This window comes from Oncorhynchus tshawytscha, linkage group LG16 (assembly GCF_018296145.1).
Source record: "Oncorhynchus tshawytscha isolate Ot180627B linkage group LG16, Otsh_v2.0, whole genome shotgun sequence".
Taxonomy (NCBI): Eukaryota; Metazoa; Chordata; class Actinopteri; order Salmoniformes; family Salmonidae; genus Oncorhynchus; species Oncorhynchus tshawytscha.
In genome coordinates, this window is record NC_056444.1 from 88,943,068 (window position 1) to 88,960,001 (window position 16,934).

General features: G+C 45.0%; 1 protein-coding gene across 1 annotated transcript in view; it reads right to left on the minus strand.

The window, feature by feature from the left end:
- Positions 1-2,123: 2,123 nt before the first annotated feature.
- Positions 2,124-16,934, minus strand: part of LOC112215276 (neural cell adhesion molecule L1.1) — a 65,968-nt gene continuing 51,157 nt past the window's right edge. Inside the window, exons 22-28 of the mRNA XM_042299967.1 lie at positions 13,670-13,846; positions 12,805-12,918; positions 8,837-8,986; positions 5,517-5,648; positions 5,325-5,397; positions 3,412-3,423; positions 2,124-3,314 (exon numbers count right to left, since the gene is read on the minus strand). Of these exons, the coding sequence (XP_042155901.1) occupies positions 3,053-3,314; positions 3,412-3,423; positions 5,325-5,397; positions 5,517-5,648; positions 8,837-8,986; positions 12,805-12,918; positions 13,670-13,846 (920 nt within the window). The 3' untranslated portion in view covers positions 2,124-3,052. The remainder of the gene's footprint in view (positions 3,315-3,411; positions 3,424-5,324; positions 5,398-5,516; positions 5,649-8,836; positions 8,987-12,804; positions 12,919-13,669; positions 13,847-16,934) is intronic.

The following is a 16,934-nucleotide window of genomic DNA, read 5'->3' on the forward strand; positions in this document are numbered from 1 at the left end:
AGAACACTCACATCACATTCAGTGAGTGAGTTCCATCAGCATTCTAAAGAACACTCACACACATCAGTGAGTTCCATCAGCATTCTAAAGAACACTCACACATCAGTGAGTTCCATCAGCATTCTAAAGAACGCTCACACACATCAGTGAGTTCCATCAGCATTCTAAAGAACACTCACACACATCAGTGAGTTCCTCCTCCATCAGCATTCTAAAGAACGCTCACACACATCAGTGAGTTCCATCAGCATTCTAAAGAACGCTCACACACATCAGTGAGTTCCATCAGCATTCTAAAGAATGCTCACACACATCAGTGAGTTCCATCAGCATTCTAAAGAACACTCACACATCAGTGAGTTCCATCAGCATTCTAAAGAACGCTCACACACATCAGTGAGTTCCATCAGCATTCTAAAGAACGCTCACACACATCAGTGAGTTCCATCAGTGAGTTCCATTCTAAAGGCTCACACACATCAGTGAGTTCCATCAGCATTCTAAAGAACGCTCACACACATCAGTGAGTTCCATCAGCATTCTAAAGAACGCTCTCACACATCAGTGAGTTCCTCTCCATCAGCATTCTAAAGAACGCTCACACACATCAGTGAGTTCCATCAGCATTCTAAAGAACGCTCACACACATCAGTGAGTTCCATCAGCATTCTAAAGAACACTCACACACATCAGTGAGTTCCATCAGCATTCTAAAGAACACTCACACACATCAGTGAGTTCCATCAGCATTCTAAAGAACACTCACATCAGTGAGTTCCATCAGCATTCTAAAGAACACTCACATCAGTGAGTTCCAACAGCATTCTAAAGAACACTCACACACATCAGTGAGTTCCATCAGCATTCTAAAGAACACTCACACATATCAGTGAGTTCCAACAGCATTCTAAAGAACACTCACACATATCAGTGAGTTCCATCAGCATTCTAAAGAACACTCACACACATCAGTGAGTTCCATCAGCATTCTAAAGAACACTCACACACATCAGTGAGTTCCATCAGCATTCTAAAGAACACTCACACACATCAGTGAGTTCCATCAGCATTCTAAAGAACACTCACACACATCAGTGAGTTCCATCAGCATTCTAAAGAACGCTCACACACATCAGTGAGTTCCATCAGCATTCTAAAGAACACTCACACATCAGTGAGTTCCATCAGCATTCTAAAGAACACTCACACATCAGTGAGTACCATCAGCATTCTAAAGAACGCTCACACATCAGTGAGTTCCATCAGCATTCTAAAGAACGCTCACACACATCAGTGAGTTCCATCAGCATTCTAAAGAACACTCACACACATCAGTGAGTTCCATCAGCATTCTAAAGAACACTCACACACATCAGTGAGTTCCATCAACATTCTAAAGAACACTCACACACATCAGTGAGTTCCATCAGCATTCTAAAGAACGCTCACACATCAGTGAGTTCCATCAGCATTCTAAAGAACGCTCACACATCAGTGAGTTCCATCAGCATTCTAAAGAATGCTCACACATCAGTGAGTTCCATCAGCATTCTAAAGAACACTCACACACATCAGTGAGTTCCATCAACATTCTAAAGAACACTCACACACATCAGTGAGTTCCATCAACATTCTAAAGAACACTCACACACATCAGTGAGTTCCATCAGCATTCTAAAGAACGCTCACACACATCAGTGAGTTCCTCCTCCATCAGCATTCTAAAGAACACTCACATCAGTGAGTTCCAACAGCATTCTAAAGAACACTCACACACATCAGTGAGTTCCATCAGCATTCTAAAGAACACTCACACACATCAGTGAGTTCCAACAGCATTCTAAAGAACACTCACACATATCAGTGAGTTCCATCAGCATTCTAAAGAACACTCACACACATCAGTGAGTTCCAACAGCATTCTAAAGAACACTCACACACATCAGTGAGTTCCATCAGCATTCTAAAGAACACTCACACACATCAGTGAGTTCCATCAGCATTCTAAAGAACACTCACACATCAGTGAGTTCCATCAGCATTCTAAAGAACACTCACACACATCAGTGAGTTCCATCAGCATTCTAAAGAACACTCACACACATCAGTGAGTTCCATCAGCATTCTAAAGAACACTCACACACATCAGTGAGTTCCATCAGCATTCTAAAGAACACTCACACACATCAGTGAGTTCCATCAGCATTCTAAAGAACACTCACACACATCAGTGAGTTCCATCAGCATTCTAAAGAACACTCACACACATCAGTGAGTTTCATCAGGATTCTAAAGAACACTCACACATCAGTGAGTTCCATCAGCATTCTAAAGAACACTCACACACATCAGTGAGTTCCATCAGCATTCTAAAGAACACTCACACACATCAGTGAGTTTCATCAGGATTCTAAACTGCCCTATTGGCACCGGGGATTCAAGATGGGGGGGGGGCGTTGAAACTAAAAGCTGATTGGTTGGTAGAGACACGAGGGACCTTAAGAGTTGACCCAGCCCTGTGAGCGGGTTTGGTGCATTGCATTTGACATTTTAAGAGAAGTGTTGGATGCTTTATCAACAAAAAGGGAGTAATGAAGTGTTCTATGAGATTTTATTGAGGTTCAGCAGACCTTCTGATAAAGGACGCAGTGGTGAGGATTAAACCTGTTACCTGTGATAAAGCGAAGTGCGCTATGGTACACTGCGTCAAAGGGTTTTGGAGTAGTGGCTGCTGCATTCTGTGTGTGTGTATTACTGTGTGTTACCAGATGTGTGTACTACCCTGTGTGTATTGCCATGTCTGTAAACGTGGAGAAGAGAAGGCAAGCTGATCTGTAAATGACTTCTCTGTACCCCCATGGAATGTACTGGACTTGTGTATGTCTAGCAGGCAGGCAGGCAGTGGTGTCAGGAATGATGTGTCTTCATGCAGGCAGTCTGATGGCAGTAGTGTCAGGAATGATGTGTCTTCATGCAGGCAGTCTGATGGCAGTAGTGTCAGGAATGATGTGTCTTCATGCAGGCGGTCTGATGGTGTGTGTGTCTGTTCTATTTAACTGGTCCTGTCCAGTATTCCGGCGAAGGAGGGGCCTATCGGAGGAGGCGGTGGGTCTAGATTGACAGGGGAGGCGGGGCCAGAGCTCTCATTTCCTGTAGGGGCGGGCCCTCTGCCACTGTATTGACCAATGAAAGAGCCGTCCTCGTTGAACTGGATGTCGACACTGTCTCCGTATTCGGCAAGGGAGTCGTCACTCCCCAGTTTACTCTCCACACACAGAGATGGCTGACTGACTGACCGCTTCTCATCACCATCACTATGGAGACAGAGGAAACAGTTACAGAGAAATAGCTACATATGAACACCATGTTAAAAGAAAATAGAACGAAGAGAGAGAAAGAAAAAGCTCTCACCTTTCCAGAGATCTGCAGAAACGGAGCAGCATGGGGTAGAGAGGGAGGTTAGAGGTCAGGGGTTAGAGGTCAGGGGTTAGAGGTCAGGGGTTAGAGGTCAGAGGTCAGGGGTCAGAGTTTAGAGGTCAGGGTAATTGAGGAATAAAAATACTTGTTTTGTGTGTGTATTGTGTAAAGATGCGTATGTGTTGCGTAAAGATGTGTGTGTGTTGCGTAAAGATGTGTGTGTGCAGTGTAAAGATGTGTGTGTGTTGTGTAAAGATGTGTGTGTGTTGTGTAAAGATGTGTGTGTGCTGTGTAAAGATGCGTATGTGTTGCGTAAAGATGTGTGTGTTGTGTAAAGATGTGTGTGTGTTGTGTAAAGATGTTGTGTGCAGTGTAAAGATGTGTGTGTGTTGTGTAAAGATGTGTGTGTTGTGTAAAGATGTGTGTGTGTTGTGTAAAGATGTGTGTGTGTTGTGTAAAATGTGTGTGTGTTGTGTAAATATGTGTGTGTGCTGTGTAAAGATGTGTGTGTGCTGTGTAAAGATGTGTGTTTTGTGTAAAGATGTGTGTGCTGTGTAAAGATGTGTGTTTGCTGTGTAAAGATGTGTGTGTTGTGTAAAGATGTGTGTGTGTTGTGTAAAGATGTGTGTGTGTTGTGTAAAGATGTGTGTGTGCTGTGTAAAGATTGTGTGTGCTGTTGTGTAAAGATGTGTGTGTGCTGTGTAAAGATATGTGTGTGCTGTGTAAAGATGTGTGTGTGCTGTGTAAAGATGTGTGTGTGCTGTGTAAAGATGTGTGTGTGCTGTGTAAAATGTGTGTGTGTGTAAAGTGTGCTGTGTAAAGATGTGTGTGTGCTGTGTAAAGATGTGTGTGTGCTGTGTAAAGATGTGTGTTTTGTGTGCTGTGTAAAGATGTGTGTGTGCTGTGTAAAGATGTGTGTGTGCTGTGTAAAGATGTGTGTGTGCTGTGTAAAGATGTGTGTGTGCTGTGTAAAGATGTGAAGTAAAACCAGCGTCGCTGGTGAGTAGCCTTCTTCAGTGTGTAGGTACACATCTTTTACATCACCCCTTGCTACTGTTGCTGAGCCCATCAAGGCCTTGATCAGTGGTATACCCCACCAACATTAGACCACTATACAGCAAGCCCATAAAATCAATGATGAGAATATTCAGATTAACTGCTACCCAACATGGAGGCGTAGCAGGAAGATCAGGGTACCATGAATCAAGAGGTTGTGAGTTCAAATCCCAGGTGAGAATAATTATTACTGTAAAAATGACTATATAATCATGTTTGTCAAACACCGTATGTTAAAAGCACAGTATGTGAGTCTCCTTGACAACTGACAAAGAACAATGAGTGGATCAGTGGTTCACCAAGGAGGGCCTTGATTGGCTCAGCAACAGAAGCAGGGCCTAGATTGGCTCAGCAACAGAAGCAGGGCCTAGATTGGCTCAGCAACAGAAGCAGGGCCTAGATTGGCTCAGCAACAGAAGCAGGGCCTTGATTGGCTCAGCAACAGTAACAAGGGATAATGTGTAATGAAAACATTTCTTTGGGACCATCAGTTGATGTCCTGACAACTGATACAGAAAAGTTCCTGCAAAGTTCCCATGAAACCTGTCTAGAACTTTCAAATAGGATATTCTGAGAACATGGCAACCACATTCTGGGTTCTGTCTAAGGGAATTTTCCTAAGTAATGACAAAACATGCTAAACAGGTTCTCAGGAGGTTTTTGCTAACATACATAGAATGTTCCCCTAACTAACAGAAAACTGGACCCTCAAACATCTGGAGAACATTACAGGGAACTTCACAAAAAAGTTATCTCTCCCTAGAATTCTTAGCTGTGTTGTGTAAAGATGTGTGTGTGTGTGTGTGTGCTGTGTAAAGATGTGTGTGTGTGTGGGGTTAGATATGACAAACCTGTACTCTCCAAACGTCTCGTCTTTGATTGGCCGAGCCTCGGAGTCCATCTGACTCTCTTCCTTGTCTTTCACTGGAGGAGAGATACAGGTGAGTGCTCAGCTCGAACAAACGCAGCCTGCAAGTCAAGTTAGTGTGAAAACGTACAGTAGACGGAGGGACAGACAGACACATCCCAGAGGGGAAAGTTACCTGCGTACTTGCCCCCTTTACTCCTCTTGATGAAACAGAGAACCAGAAGCAGCAACAACAGCAACACTACAGCACTGATCAGCCCTATGAACCAGCCTTGAGTAGCAAAATCACCTTCCACACCACGTAGCTCTGGGGAGACAGAGAGAAAAGACCTCTTTATTAAACAACCACACAGCACTGATCAGCCCTATGAACCAGCCTTGAGTAGCAAAATCACCTTCCACACCACGTAGCTCTGGGGAGACAGACACAGAGAGAGTGAGAGAGACAGACACGGAGACAAGTGAGTGCAAGAGAGAGAGAGAAAGAGAGAGCGACAGAGACCAGACCTCTTTATTAATTAACTCTACCCTGCTACCACGAAAAGACTTCCACCCTGCTACCATACAGTGGGTAAATGCCAGTAGTTCTTGTGACAGTGTCTCAAAACCAAATGTTTACCTGGCCCACCGCTCCAACATGGAATTTAACAGCCTTCACGACCAGGTCCACCTACACGAGGCAGCATTGCCCACCATCGCCCTCAACCACTGCCCAAAACCTCACACAGGAGCAACAGATCAACAGACACCCCACCCAGACCATCTCCCAGACCTTTGGGACCCCCCCCTCCCGGACCTACACATAGAGAACCCACGCAGAGAAGACCTACATCCAGACTACAGAACCACCAGCCATATCCACACCCCCACCCCAACTTTAATGAAGACAGCTTCTCCATCCTGGAAGGGTAATCAAATCATTTCCAGGCCCAGGGACATGTCTGTGGCGACCTAATTGCCTGAACTGGACAAGAATCTGACGCCCTCAGCCCACAGGGGGACAAACACCTGCCTGCAGGTGACAGCATTCCCTCCCCCATAGGCACAACTATGACAACATAACCAACAAAAACGGATCACACTCCTGCAGCTCTGTCGCACACTGGGTATTGTCATGACGTGGCCCTTTCTGGGTACAGATCGTGACTTCCCACTCTTTCCTACACACAGGTTCTGCTATCTCAGGTTGTAAAACCCTGGCGGAGACTCTCTCCCCTTGACCATGCAGAAAGAGAGGCACAGAGAGAACAAAGGATTTCACATGGCAAACTCCTAAATCCCCAAAATGGGAATATGAAACAACATGTCCACTTGTGAGAAGGTGGGAATGGTCCGTGGATACTTAAGGGATGGGTATGATGAGTGTGTTTCATTTGGTTTCATTTGGTGACCTCAGAGAGGTCTGTGTACATTTCTCAATTATGGGGTTTGCATCTAATTCTTGTATAAAATAAATGAGTAAAGATGAAGCTATTTGTGAAATGATGTAATGTGATGTTAAACCTTTAATGTGAGAGAATTGTATTCCCTTAAAGTTTAACTAAGTCATTGGCACTTCCCCATGAGTACAGACATGATCAGGCGTCATAGAACCGCCTTTTCTATTGTTAAGAATAAAACCCCCTTGAGGAAATCCTCTTTAGACCACGAGTACCTCGGTGTTAGCTGAGGTGGCACAGGTTTGAGTTTAGACTAAGCAAACCCATGGCGTGAGAGAATAGTTATTGAATTCCTACCCATACCACATGGAGCATTGGCTACACGGCTGGAATTTTTTTAACTCTGAGACTATCAATCCCAAAAGAATAAGAGCAAATCTTAGATACTAGTTTCTAGTCTGCAGCTAGAAATGATGTAAACCTGGGATGCGATTACCGACAACCACCGAAACATCTATTCTATGAGATCATTTCTGAATGGTACTCTGAAGTACCCATTCTAACCACGAAATGCTTTAATCGAAATGCTTTAATGCAATTATTCCCAAATGAGTGAGCGTTCATGTGCAAAGGATTAGCATTTCAATTAATATATTTATAGTAGTACTGTGTGTAGTGATCCCTCTGGTCTTTCCCGCCTATTCTCAGTCCACACCCACTTCCCTTTGTCCACAAAGCCGTCATATTGGCTTAGCCAATAGGGAACCTTCCCTATCATTAGTTAGTAACAGATCTACTGTTTGTTTGTTTATGCATTTCTGTGTTTATTTAGTTAGTTAGCAAATAAATGATTATTGGTGTATGGATGATTTACAGTAAAGCCTGGGTTCATGCAGATAACGAACAATTTACATTTGGAATGAGACTGATGTGAGGTAAATAATAATTCATTAATAAGAAGACTAATTGATCAGATATTAAAATATCTGAAAGTTATATTAGGAAAATTATAACTTTGTAATCTGAAGATTTTCCTTGGTGCCCCGACTTCCTAGTTAATTACATTTACATGATTAGTTTAACCACGTAATAATAATGACAGAGAATTGATTTGAATTGATTTGATAAAAATAACAGTCTTCACTTTTAATGATGCCAAAGCACGACATATTATGGCGCCCCGTGTGAGAAATCTAAGATAGAATTGGACTTTGCTGTTGAATTCTATATACGTATATATATCAATTGTGCAAACAGAAGTGGTGCGAATAGAGAAAGATATTGTGTTTCCATTTGAACAAGCTATTTGGAAGCACCTCCGGTCGTGTGTCGATAGCGTCAGAGGAATGACTTGTAAATTCCTTACCTTCCAGTAAGGTTAGAAATTAGAGGATAGTTTTGTGACCGAGCCAAAGTTATCTGTCCGCCTACCACTAAGCCAGTGTGGGTAGGCCACAGGCATATCTGTTTTTATGGACCGTGCGCTCCGGTAATATAATGCTAGCAAATAGTATGCCAAATGGGTTAATGTGAGATGTTACTAGTAAACCCCCTTTCCATGGTGAAGGGGACCCTATTTTGTGCTTGAAAGTGAGATTTCTGTACAAATAGGATTAGCTTAGCACTAGATGCTACAGCTAACAAAGGGAAAACAGCATTTCCTTTTTCCTGTGTCACGTTGAAATTCCTCCTCCATGCGCAATGGAAGTCCCGCCCTTTGTACTTCCGTGGATTTCAGTTTTCTGCCATCAGTGACACCCTGGTGGTGAAGAATCGCCAGTACATTTTCTTCAAAAATAATTGGGTGACACCCAGACGTGGTCACGGTCAATACGTGAGTACTTAGGATATTCAGCCATCAATGTATTGACTAGCGATGTCTCATTCAATTTCACTTATATCATCTAAATGGCATACAGTATATGATTAAATATACATACATGTGTGTGTACGTCAGTATTTGTTTGTGTGAGCGAGTGTGTGTGTGTGATTGTGTGAGCGAGTGTGTGTGATTGTGTGTGTGTGATTGTGTGTATGTGATTGTGTGTGTGTGATTGTGTGTATGTGAGTGTGTGATTGTGTGTGTGTGAGCGAGCGAGCGAATGTGTATGTCTACCTGGACCGGTTGTCTGTATCTCGTCCTCCCAGTGTGTGTAGTTGCCATGGGTGATGAGGAGGCGGTACTGTGTTCCAGGCTGAAGACCCGTAAGCGAATAGAATGCCTGCAACGTGTTAACCTGTTCTGACTCCTCCCACTTACCCCCAACTACACACAAACACACACAAAAACACACACAAACAAAAGTGAGAGACAAATATTGGATGAAAAAAGAGCAGAAACCGAAATCAAAAGACAAAAAAAAAAATATCCTCCCTGCCTCCGCAAATCCCCTCCATCTATATATACTCTAATCCCCTCCATCTATATATACTCTAATCCCCTCCATCTGTATATACTCTAATCCCCTCCATCTATATATACTCTAATCCCTCCATCTATATATACTCTAATCCCCTCCATCTGTATATACTCTAATCCCCTCCATCTATATATACTCTAACCCCCTCCATCTGTATATACTCTAATCCCCTCCATCTGTATATACTCTAATCCCCTCCATCTATATATACTCTAATCCCCTCCATCTATATATACTCTAATCCCCTCCATCTATATATACTCTAATCCCCTCCATCTGTATATACTCTAATCCCCTCCATCTATATATACTCTAATCCCCTCCATCTGTATATACTCTAATCCCCCTCCATCTGTATATACTCTAATCCCCTCCATCTATATATACTCTAATCCCCTCCATCTGTATATACTCTAATCCCCTCCATCTGTATATACTCTAATCCCCTCCATCTGTATATACTCTAATCCCCTCCATCTGTATATACTCTAATCCCCTCCATCTGTATATACTCTAATCCCCTCCATCTGTATATACTCTAATCCCCTCCATCTATATATACTCTAATCCCCTCCATCTATATATACTCTAATCCCCTCCATCTATATATACTCTAATCCCCTCCATCTGTATATACTCTAATCCCCTCCATCTGTATATACTCTAATCCCCTCCATCTATATATACTCTAATCCCCTCCATCTATATATACTCTAATCCCCTCCATCTATATATACTCTAATCCCCTCCATCTATATATACTCTAATCCCCTCCATCTGTATATACTCTAATCCCCTCCATCTGTATATACTCTAATCCCCTCCATCTATATATACTCTAATCCCCTCCATCTGTATATACTCTAATCCCCTCCATCTATATATACTCTCCTCCCCTCCATCTGTATATACTCTAATCCCCTCCATCTGTATATACTCTAATCCCCTCCATCTATATATACTCTAATCCCCTCCATCTATATATACTCAAATCCCCTCCATCTGTATATACTCTAATCCCCTCCATCTGTATATACTCTAATCCCCTCCATCTATATATACTCTAATCCCCTCCATCTGTATATACTCTAATCCCCTCCATCTGTATATACTCTAATCCCTCCATCTGTATATACTCTCCTCCCCTCCATCTATATATACTCTAATCCCCTCCATCTGTATATACTCTAATCCCCTCCATCTGTATATACTCTAATCCCTCCATCTGTATATACTCTCCTCCCCTCCATCTATATATACTCTAATCCCCTCCATCTGTATATACTCTAATCCCCTCCATCTATATATACTCTAATCCCCTCCATCTGTATATACTCTAATCCCCTCCATCTGTATATACTCTAATCCCCTCCATCTATATATACTCTAATCCCCTCCATCTGTATATACTCTAATCCCCTCCATCTGTATATACTCTAATCCCCTCCATCTATATATACTCTAATCCCCTCCATCTGTATATACTCTAATCCCCTCCATCTGTATATACTCTAATCCCCTCCATCTGTATATACTCTAATCCCCTCCATCTGTATATACTCTAATCCCTCCATCTGTATATACTCTAATCCCCTCCATCTATATATACTATAATCCCCTCCATCTGTATATACTCTAATCCCCTCCATCTGTATATACTCTAATCCCCTCCATCTGTAAATACTCTAATCCCCTCCATCTGTATATACTCTCCTCCCCTCCATCTGTATATACTCTAATCCCCTCCATCTGTATATACTCTAATCCCCTCCATCTGTATATCCTCTAATCCCCTCCATCTGTATATACTCTAATCCCCTCCATCTGTATATACTCTCCTCCCCTCCATCTGTATATACTCTAATCCCCTCCATCTATATATACTCTCCTCCCCTCCATCTGTATATACTCTCCTCCCCTCCATCTATATATACTCTAATCCCGTCCATCTGTATATACTCTAATCCCTCCATCTGTATATACTCTCCTCCCCTCCATCTATATATACTCTAATCCCCTCCATCTGTATATACTCTAATCCCCTCCATCTATATATACTCTAATCCCCTCCATCTGTATATACTCTAATCCCCTCCATCTGTATATACTCTAATCCCCTCCATCTATATACTCTAATCCCCTCCATCTATATATACTCTAATCCCTCCATCTGTATATACTCTAATCCCTCCACCTATATATACTCTCCTCCCTCCATCTGTATATACTCTCCTCCCCTCCATCTGTATATACTCTAATCCCCTCCATCTGTATATACTCTAATCCCCTCCATCTGTATATACTCTAATCCCCTCCATCTGTATATACTCTCCTCCCCTCCATCTGTATATACTCTCCTCCCCTCTACAGTCTGTATATACTCTCCTCCCCTCCATCTGTATATACTCTCCTCCCCTCCATCTGTATATATCTCCTCCCTTCCATCTGTATATACTCTCCTCCCTCCATCTGTAAATACTCTAATCCCCTCCATCTGTATATACTCTCCTCCCCTCCATCTGTATATACTCTAATCCCCTCCATCTGTATATACTCTAATCCCCTCCATGTGTATATACTCTATTGGTTCCCCTCCATCTGTATATACTCTCCTCCCCTCCATCTGTATATACTCTAATCCCCTCCATCTATATATACTCTAATCCCCTCCATCTATATATACTCTCCTCCCCTCCACCTGTATATACTCTCCTCCCCTCCATCTGTATATACTCTCCTCCCCTCCATCTGTATATACTCTCCCCCTCCATCTGTATATACTCTCCTCCCCTCCATCTGTATATACTCTCCTCCCCTCCATCTGTATATACTCTCCTCCCCTCCACCTGTATATACTCTCCTCCCCTCCATCTGTATATACTCTCCTCCCCTCCATCTGTATATACTCTCCTCCCCTCCATCTGTATATACTCTCCTCCCTCCATCTGTATATACTCTCCTCCCCTCCATCTGTATATACTCTCCTCCCCCCTCCACCTGTCTATACTCTCCTCCCCTCCATCTGTATATACTCTCCTCCCTCCATCTGTATATACTCTCCTCCCCTCCACCTGTATATACTCTCCTCCCCTCCATCTGTATATACTCTTCCCCTCCATCTGTATATACTCTCCTCCCTCCATCTGTATATACTCTCCTCCCCTCCATCTGTATATACTCTCCTCCCCTCCATCTGTATATACTCTCCTCCCCTCCACCTGTATATACTCTTCCCCTCCATCTGTATATACTCTCCTCCCTCCATCTGTATATACTCTCCTCCCCTCCATCTGTATATACTCTCCTCCCCTCCATCTGTATATACTCTCCTCCCCTCCATCTGTATATACTGTTCCCTTCCATCTGTATATACTCTCCTCCCCTCCACCTGTATATACTCTCCTCCCCTCCATCTATATACCGTATACTCTCCTTCCCTCCCTGCCTCCTTCCATTACTCCCTCCCTCCACATATACTCTCCTCCCCACCATCCCTCCCTACCTCCCTACCCTACCTCCCTGCCCTACCCCCCTACCTCCCTGCCATACACTCCTCCCCTCACACCCTTCCTCCCTCCCTCACCAGAATGTGTAGATATACCAAAGATAGAAGGTAGCCTCACCAGTCTGGTGTAGATATACCATAGATAGAAGGTAGTCTCACCAGTCTTGCTGAGGTATTTGATGTGGAAGCTGTGGTTCCTATATCTGTCTCCAGGGACCCAGCTCAGGTTGACTGACCTTTCTCCTACCACTGTACTGATGTTACTGGGAGGTACTGAGGGGGGAGATCAATATATTAGTTTCTATCACAATACTGATGTTAGTGGGGGGGGGGTCAATGTATTGGTTCCTATCACAATGCTGATGTTAGACTAACACGGGAATGGTTTCAATATCAATGTGTAGACAACAGTCTTTAATGTTCCCTGTGTTACATCTCTGTGTTAGTCTATACTGATCCCTGTGTTAGTGTATACAGTTATCTGTGTTAGTCTATACTGTTCTCTGTGTTAGTCTATACTGTTCCCTGTTTTAGTCTATACTGTTCCCTGTGTTAGTCTATACTGTTCCCTGTGTTAGTCTATACTGTTCCCTATGTTAGTCTATACTGTTCCCTGTGTTACATCTCTGTCCTCCCTTCATGTACCTTTACCTGATAGTAATTTAGCAGATGCTCTTATTCAGAGCGACTTACCACGTATTACAGTAGTTAATATTAAAATAGCTAGGTGAGACAACCACATATTACAGTAGTTAATATTAAAATAGCTAGGTGAGACAACCACATATTACAGTAGTTAATATTAAAATAGCTAGGTGAGACAACCACATATTACAGTAGTTAATATTAAAATAGCTAGGTGAGACAACCACATATTACAGTAGTTAATATTAAAATAGCTAGGTGAGACCACATGTTACAGTAGTTAATATTAAAATAGCTAGGTGAGACAACCACATATCACAGTAGTTAATATTAAAATAGCTAGGTGAGACAACCACAACTGTTGCTTGTATAATTCTACCTCCGTCCAGCAGGGTGGCACACTCTCGTGTGATTGGTGGTCCCTGTCCGGCAGATGTGCGTCCCCTCAGGTAGAAGACGTAGCGGCTATGAGGGTCCAGACCTTCCAACGGTAAGTGGGTCACCGTGGGGTCATAGATCACCTCTACCTGAGGAGGACTGTTTCGGCTGTCTGAAACTGGAGAGGGGAGACAGGGTTAGAGTCTGTCTGAAACTGGAGAGGGGAAACACAGGGTTAGAGACTGTCTGAAACTGGAGAGGGGAAACACAGGGTTAGAGACTGTCTGAAACTGGAGAGGGGAGACAGAGGGTTGAGGCTGTCTGAAACTGGAGAGGGGAGACAGGGATAGAGGCTGTCTGAAACTGGAGAGGGAGACACAGGGTTAGAGACTGTCTGAAACTGGAGAGGGGAAACACAGGGATAGAGACTGTCTGAAACTGGAGAGGGAGACACAGGGTTAGAGGCTGTCTGAAACTGGAGAGGGGAGACACAGGGTTAGAGGCTGTCTGAAACTGGAGAGGGGAGACACAGGGTTAGAGGATGTCTGAAACTGGAGAGGGGAGACACAGGGTTAGAGGCTGTTTGAAACTGGAGAGGGGAGACACAGGGTTAGAGGCTGCCTGAAACTGGAGAGGGGAGACACAGGGTTAGAGGCTGCCTGAAACTGGAGAGGGGAGACACAGGGTTAGAGGATGTCTGAAACTGGAGAGGGGAGACAGGGTTAGAGGCTGTCTGAAACTGGAGAGGGGAGACAGGGATAGAGGCTGTCTGAAACTGGAGAGGGGAGACAGGGATAGAGACTGTCTGAAACTGGAAAGGGGAGACACAGGGTTAGAGGCTGTCTGAAACTGGAGAGGGGAGACACAGGGTTAGAGGCTGTCTGAAACTGGAGGGGAGACACAGGGTTAGAGGCTGTCTGAAACTGGAGAGGGGAGACACAGGGTTAGAGACTGTCTGAAACTGGAGAGGGGAGACACAGGGTTAGAGGCTGTCTGAAACTGGAGAGGGGAGACACAGGGTTAGAGGCTGTCTGAAACTGGAGAGGGAGACACGGGGTTAGAGGCTGTCTGAAACTGGAGAGGGAGACACAGGGTTGAGGCTGTCTGAAACTGGAGAGGGGAGAGAGGGATAGAGGCTGTCTGAAACTGGAGAGGGGAGACACAGGGTTAGAGACTGTCTGAAACTGGAGAGGGGAGACACAGGGTTAGAGGCTGTCTGAAACTGGAGAGGGGAGACACAGGGTTAGAGGCTGTCTGAAACTGGAGAGGGAGACAGGGATAGAGGATGTCTGAAACTGGAGAGGGGAGACAGGGTTAGAGGCTGTCTGAAACTGGAGAGGGGAGACAGGGTTAGAGGCTGTCTGAAACTGGAGAGGGGAGACAGGGATAGAGGCTGTCTGAAACTGGAAAGGGAGACACAGGGTTAGAGGCTGTCTGAAACTGGAGAGGGGAGACACAGGGTTAGAGGCTGTCTGAAACTGGAGAGGGGAGACACAGGGTTAGAGGCTGTCTGAAACTGGAGAGGGGAGACACAGGGTTAGAGACTGTCTGAAACTGGAGAGGGGAGACACAGGGTTAGAGGCTGTCTGAAACTGGAGAGGGGAGACACAGGGTTAGAGGCTGTCTGAAACTGGAGAGGGGAGACACGGGGTTAGAGGCTGTCTGAAACTGGAGAGGGGAGACACAGGGTTAGAGGCTGTCTGAAACTGGAGAGGGGAGACACAGGGTTAGAGGCTGTCTGAAACTGGAGAGGGGAGACAGGGATAGAGGCTGTCTGAAACTGGAGAGGGGAGACACAGGGTTAGAGGCTGTCTGAAACTGGAGAGGGAGACAGCGATAGAGGCTGTCTGAAACTGGAGAGGGGAGACACAGGGTTAGAGGCTGTCTGAAACTGGAGAGGGGAGACACAGGGTTAGAGGCTGTCTGAAACTGGAAGGGGAGACACAGGGTTAGAGACTGTCTGAAACTGGAGAGGGGAGACACAGGGTTAGAGGCTGTCTGAAACTGGAGAGGGAGACACAGGGTTAGAGGCTGTCTGAAACTGGAGAGGGGAGACACAGGGTTAGAGGCTGTCTGAAACTGGAAGGGGAGACACAGGGTTAGAGACTGTCTGAAACTGGAGAGGGGAGACACAGGGTTAGAGGCTGTCTGAAACTGGAGAGGGAGACACAGGGTTAGAGGCTGTCTGAAACTGGAGAGGGGAGACACAGGGTTAGAGGCTGTCTGAAACTGGAAGGGGAGACACAGGGTTAGAGACTGTCTGAAACTGGAGAGGGAGACACAGGGTTAGAGGCTGTCTGAAACTGGAGAGGGGAGACAGGGATAGAGGCTGTCTGAAACTGGAGAGGGGAGACACAGGGTTAGAGACTTTCTGAAACTGGAGAGGGGAGACACAGGGTTAGAGGCTGTCTGAAACTGGAGAGGGAGACACAGGGTTAGAGGCTGTCTGAAACTGGAGAGGGGAGACACAGGGTTAGAGGCTGTCTGAAACTGGAAGGGGAGACACAGGGTTAGAGGCTGTCTGAAACTGGAGAGGGAGACACAGGGTTAGAGACTGTCTGAAACTGGAGAGGGAGACACAGGGTTAGAGGCTGTCTGAAACTGGAGAGGGGAGACACAGGGTTAGAGGCTGTCTGAAACTGGAGAGGGGAGACACGGGGTTAGAGGCTGTCTGAAACTGGAGAGGGAGACACAGGGTTAGAGGCTGTCTGAAACTGGAAGGGGAGACACAGGGTTAGAGGCTGTCTGAAACTGGAGAGGGAGACACAGGGTTAGAGGCTGTCTGAAACTGGAGAGGGGAGACACAGGGTTAGAGGCTGTCTGAAACTGGAGAGGGGAGACAGGGATAGAGGCTGTCTGAAACTGGAGAGGGGAGACACAGGGTTAGAGGCTGTCTGAAACTGGAGAGGGGAGACAGGGATAGAGGCTGTCTGAAACTGGACAGGGAGACACAGGGTTATAGACTTTCTGAAACTGGAGAGGGGAGACACAGGGTTAGAGGCTGTCTGAAACTGGAGAGGGAGACACAGGGTTAGAGGCTGTCTGAAACTGGAGAGGGAGACACAGGGTTAGAGGCTGTCTGAAACTGGAAGGGGAGACACAGGGTTAGAGGCTGTCTGAAACTGGACAGGGGAGACACAGGGTTAGAGGGTGTCTGAAACTGAAGAGGGGAGACAGGGATAGAGACTGTCTGAAACTGGAGAGGGAGACACAGGGTTAGAGGCTGTCTGAAACTGGAAGGGGAGACACAGGGTTAGAGACTGTCT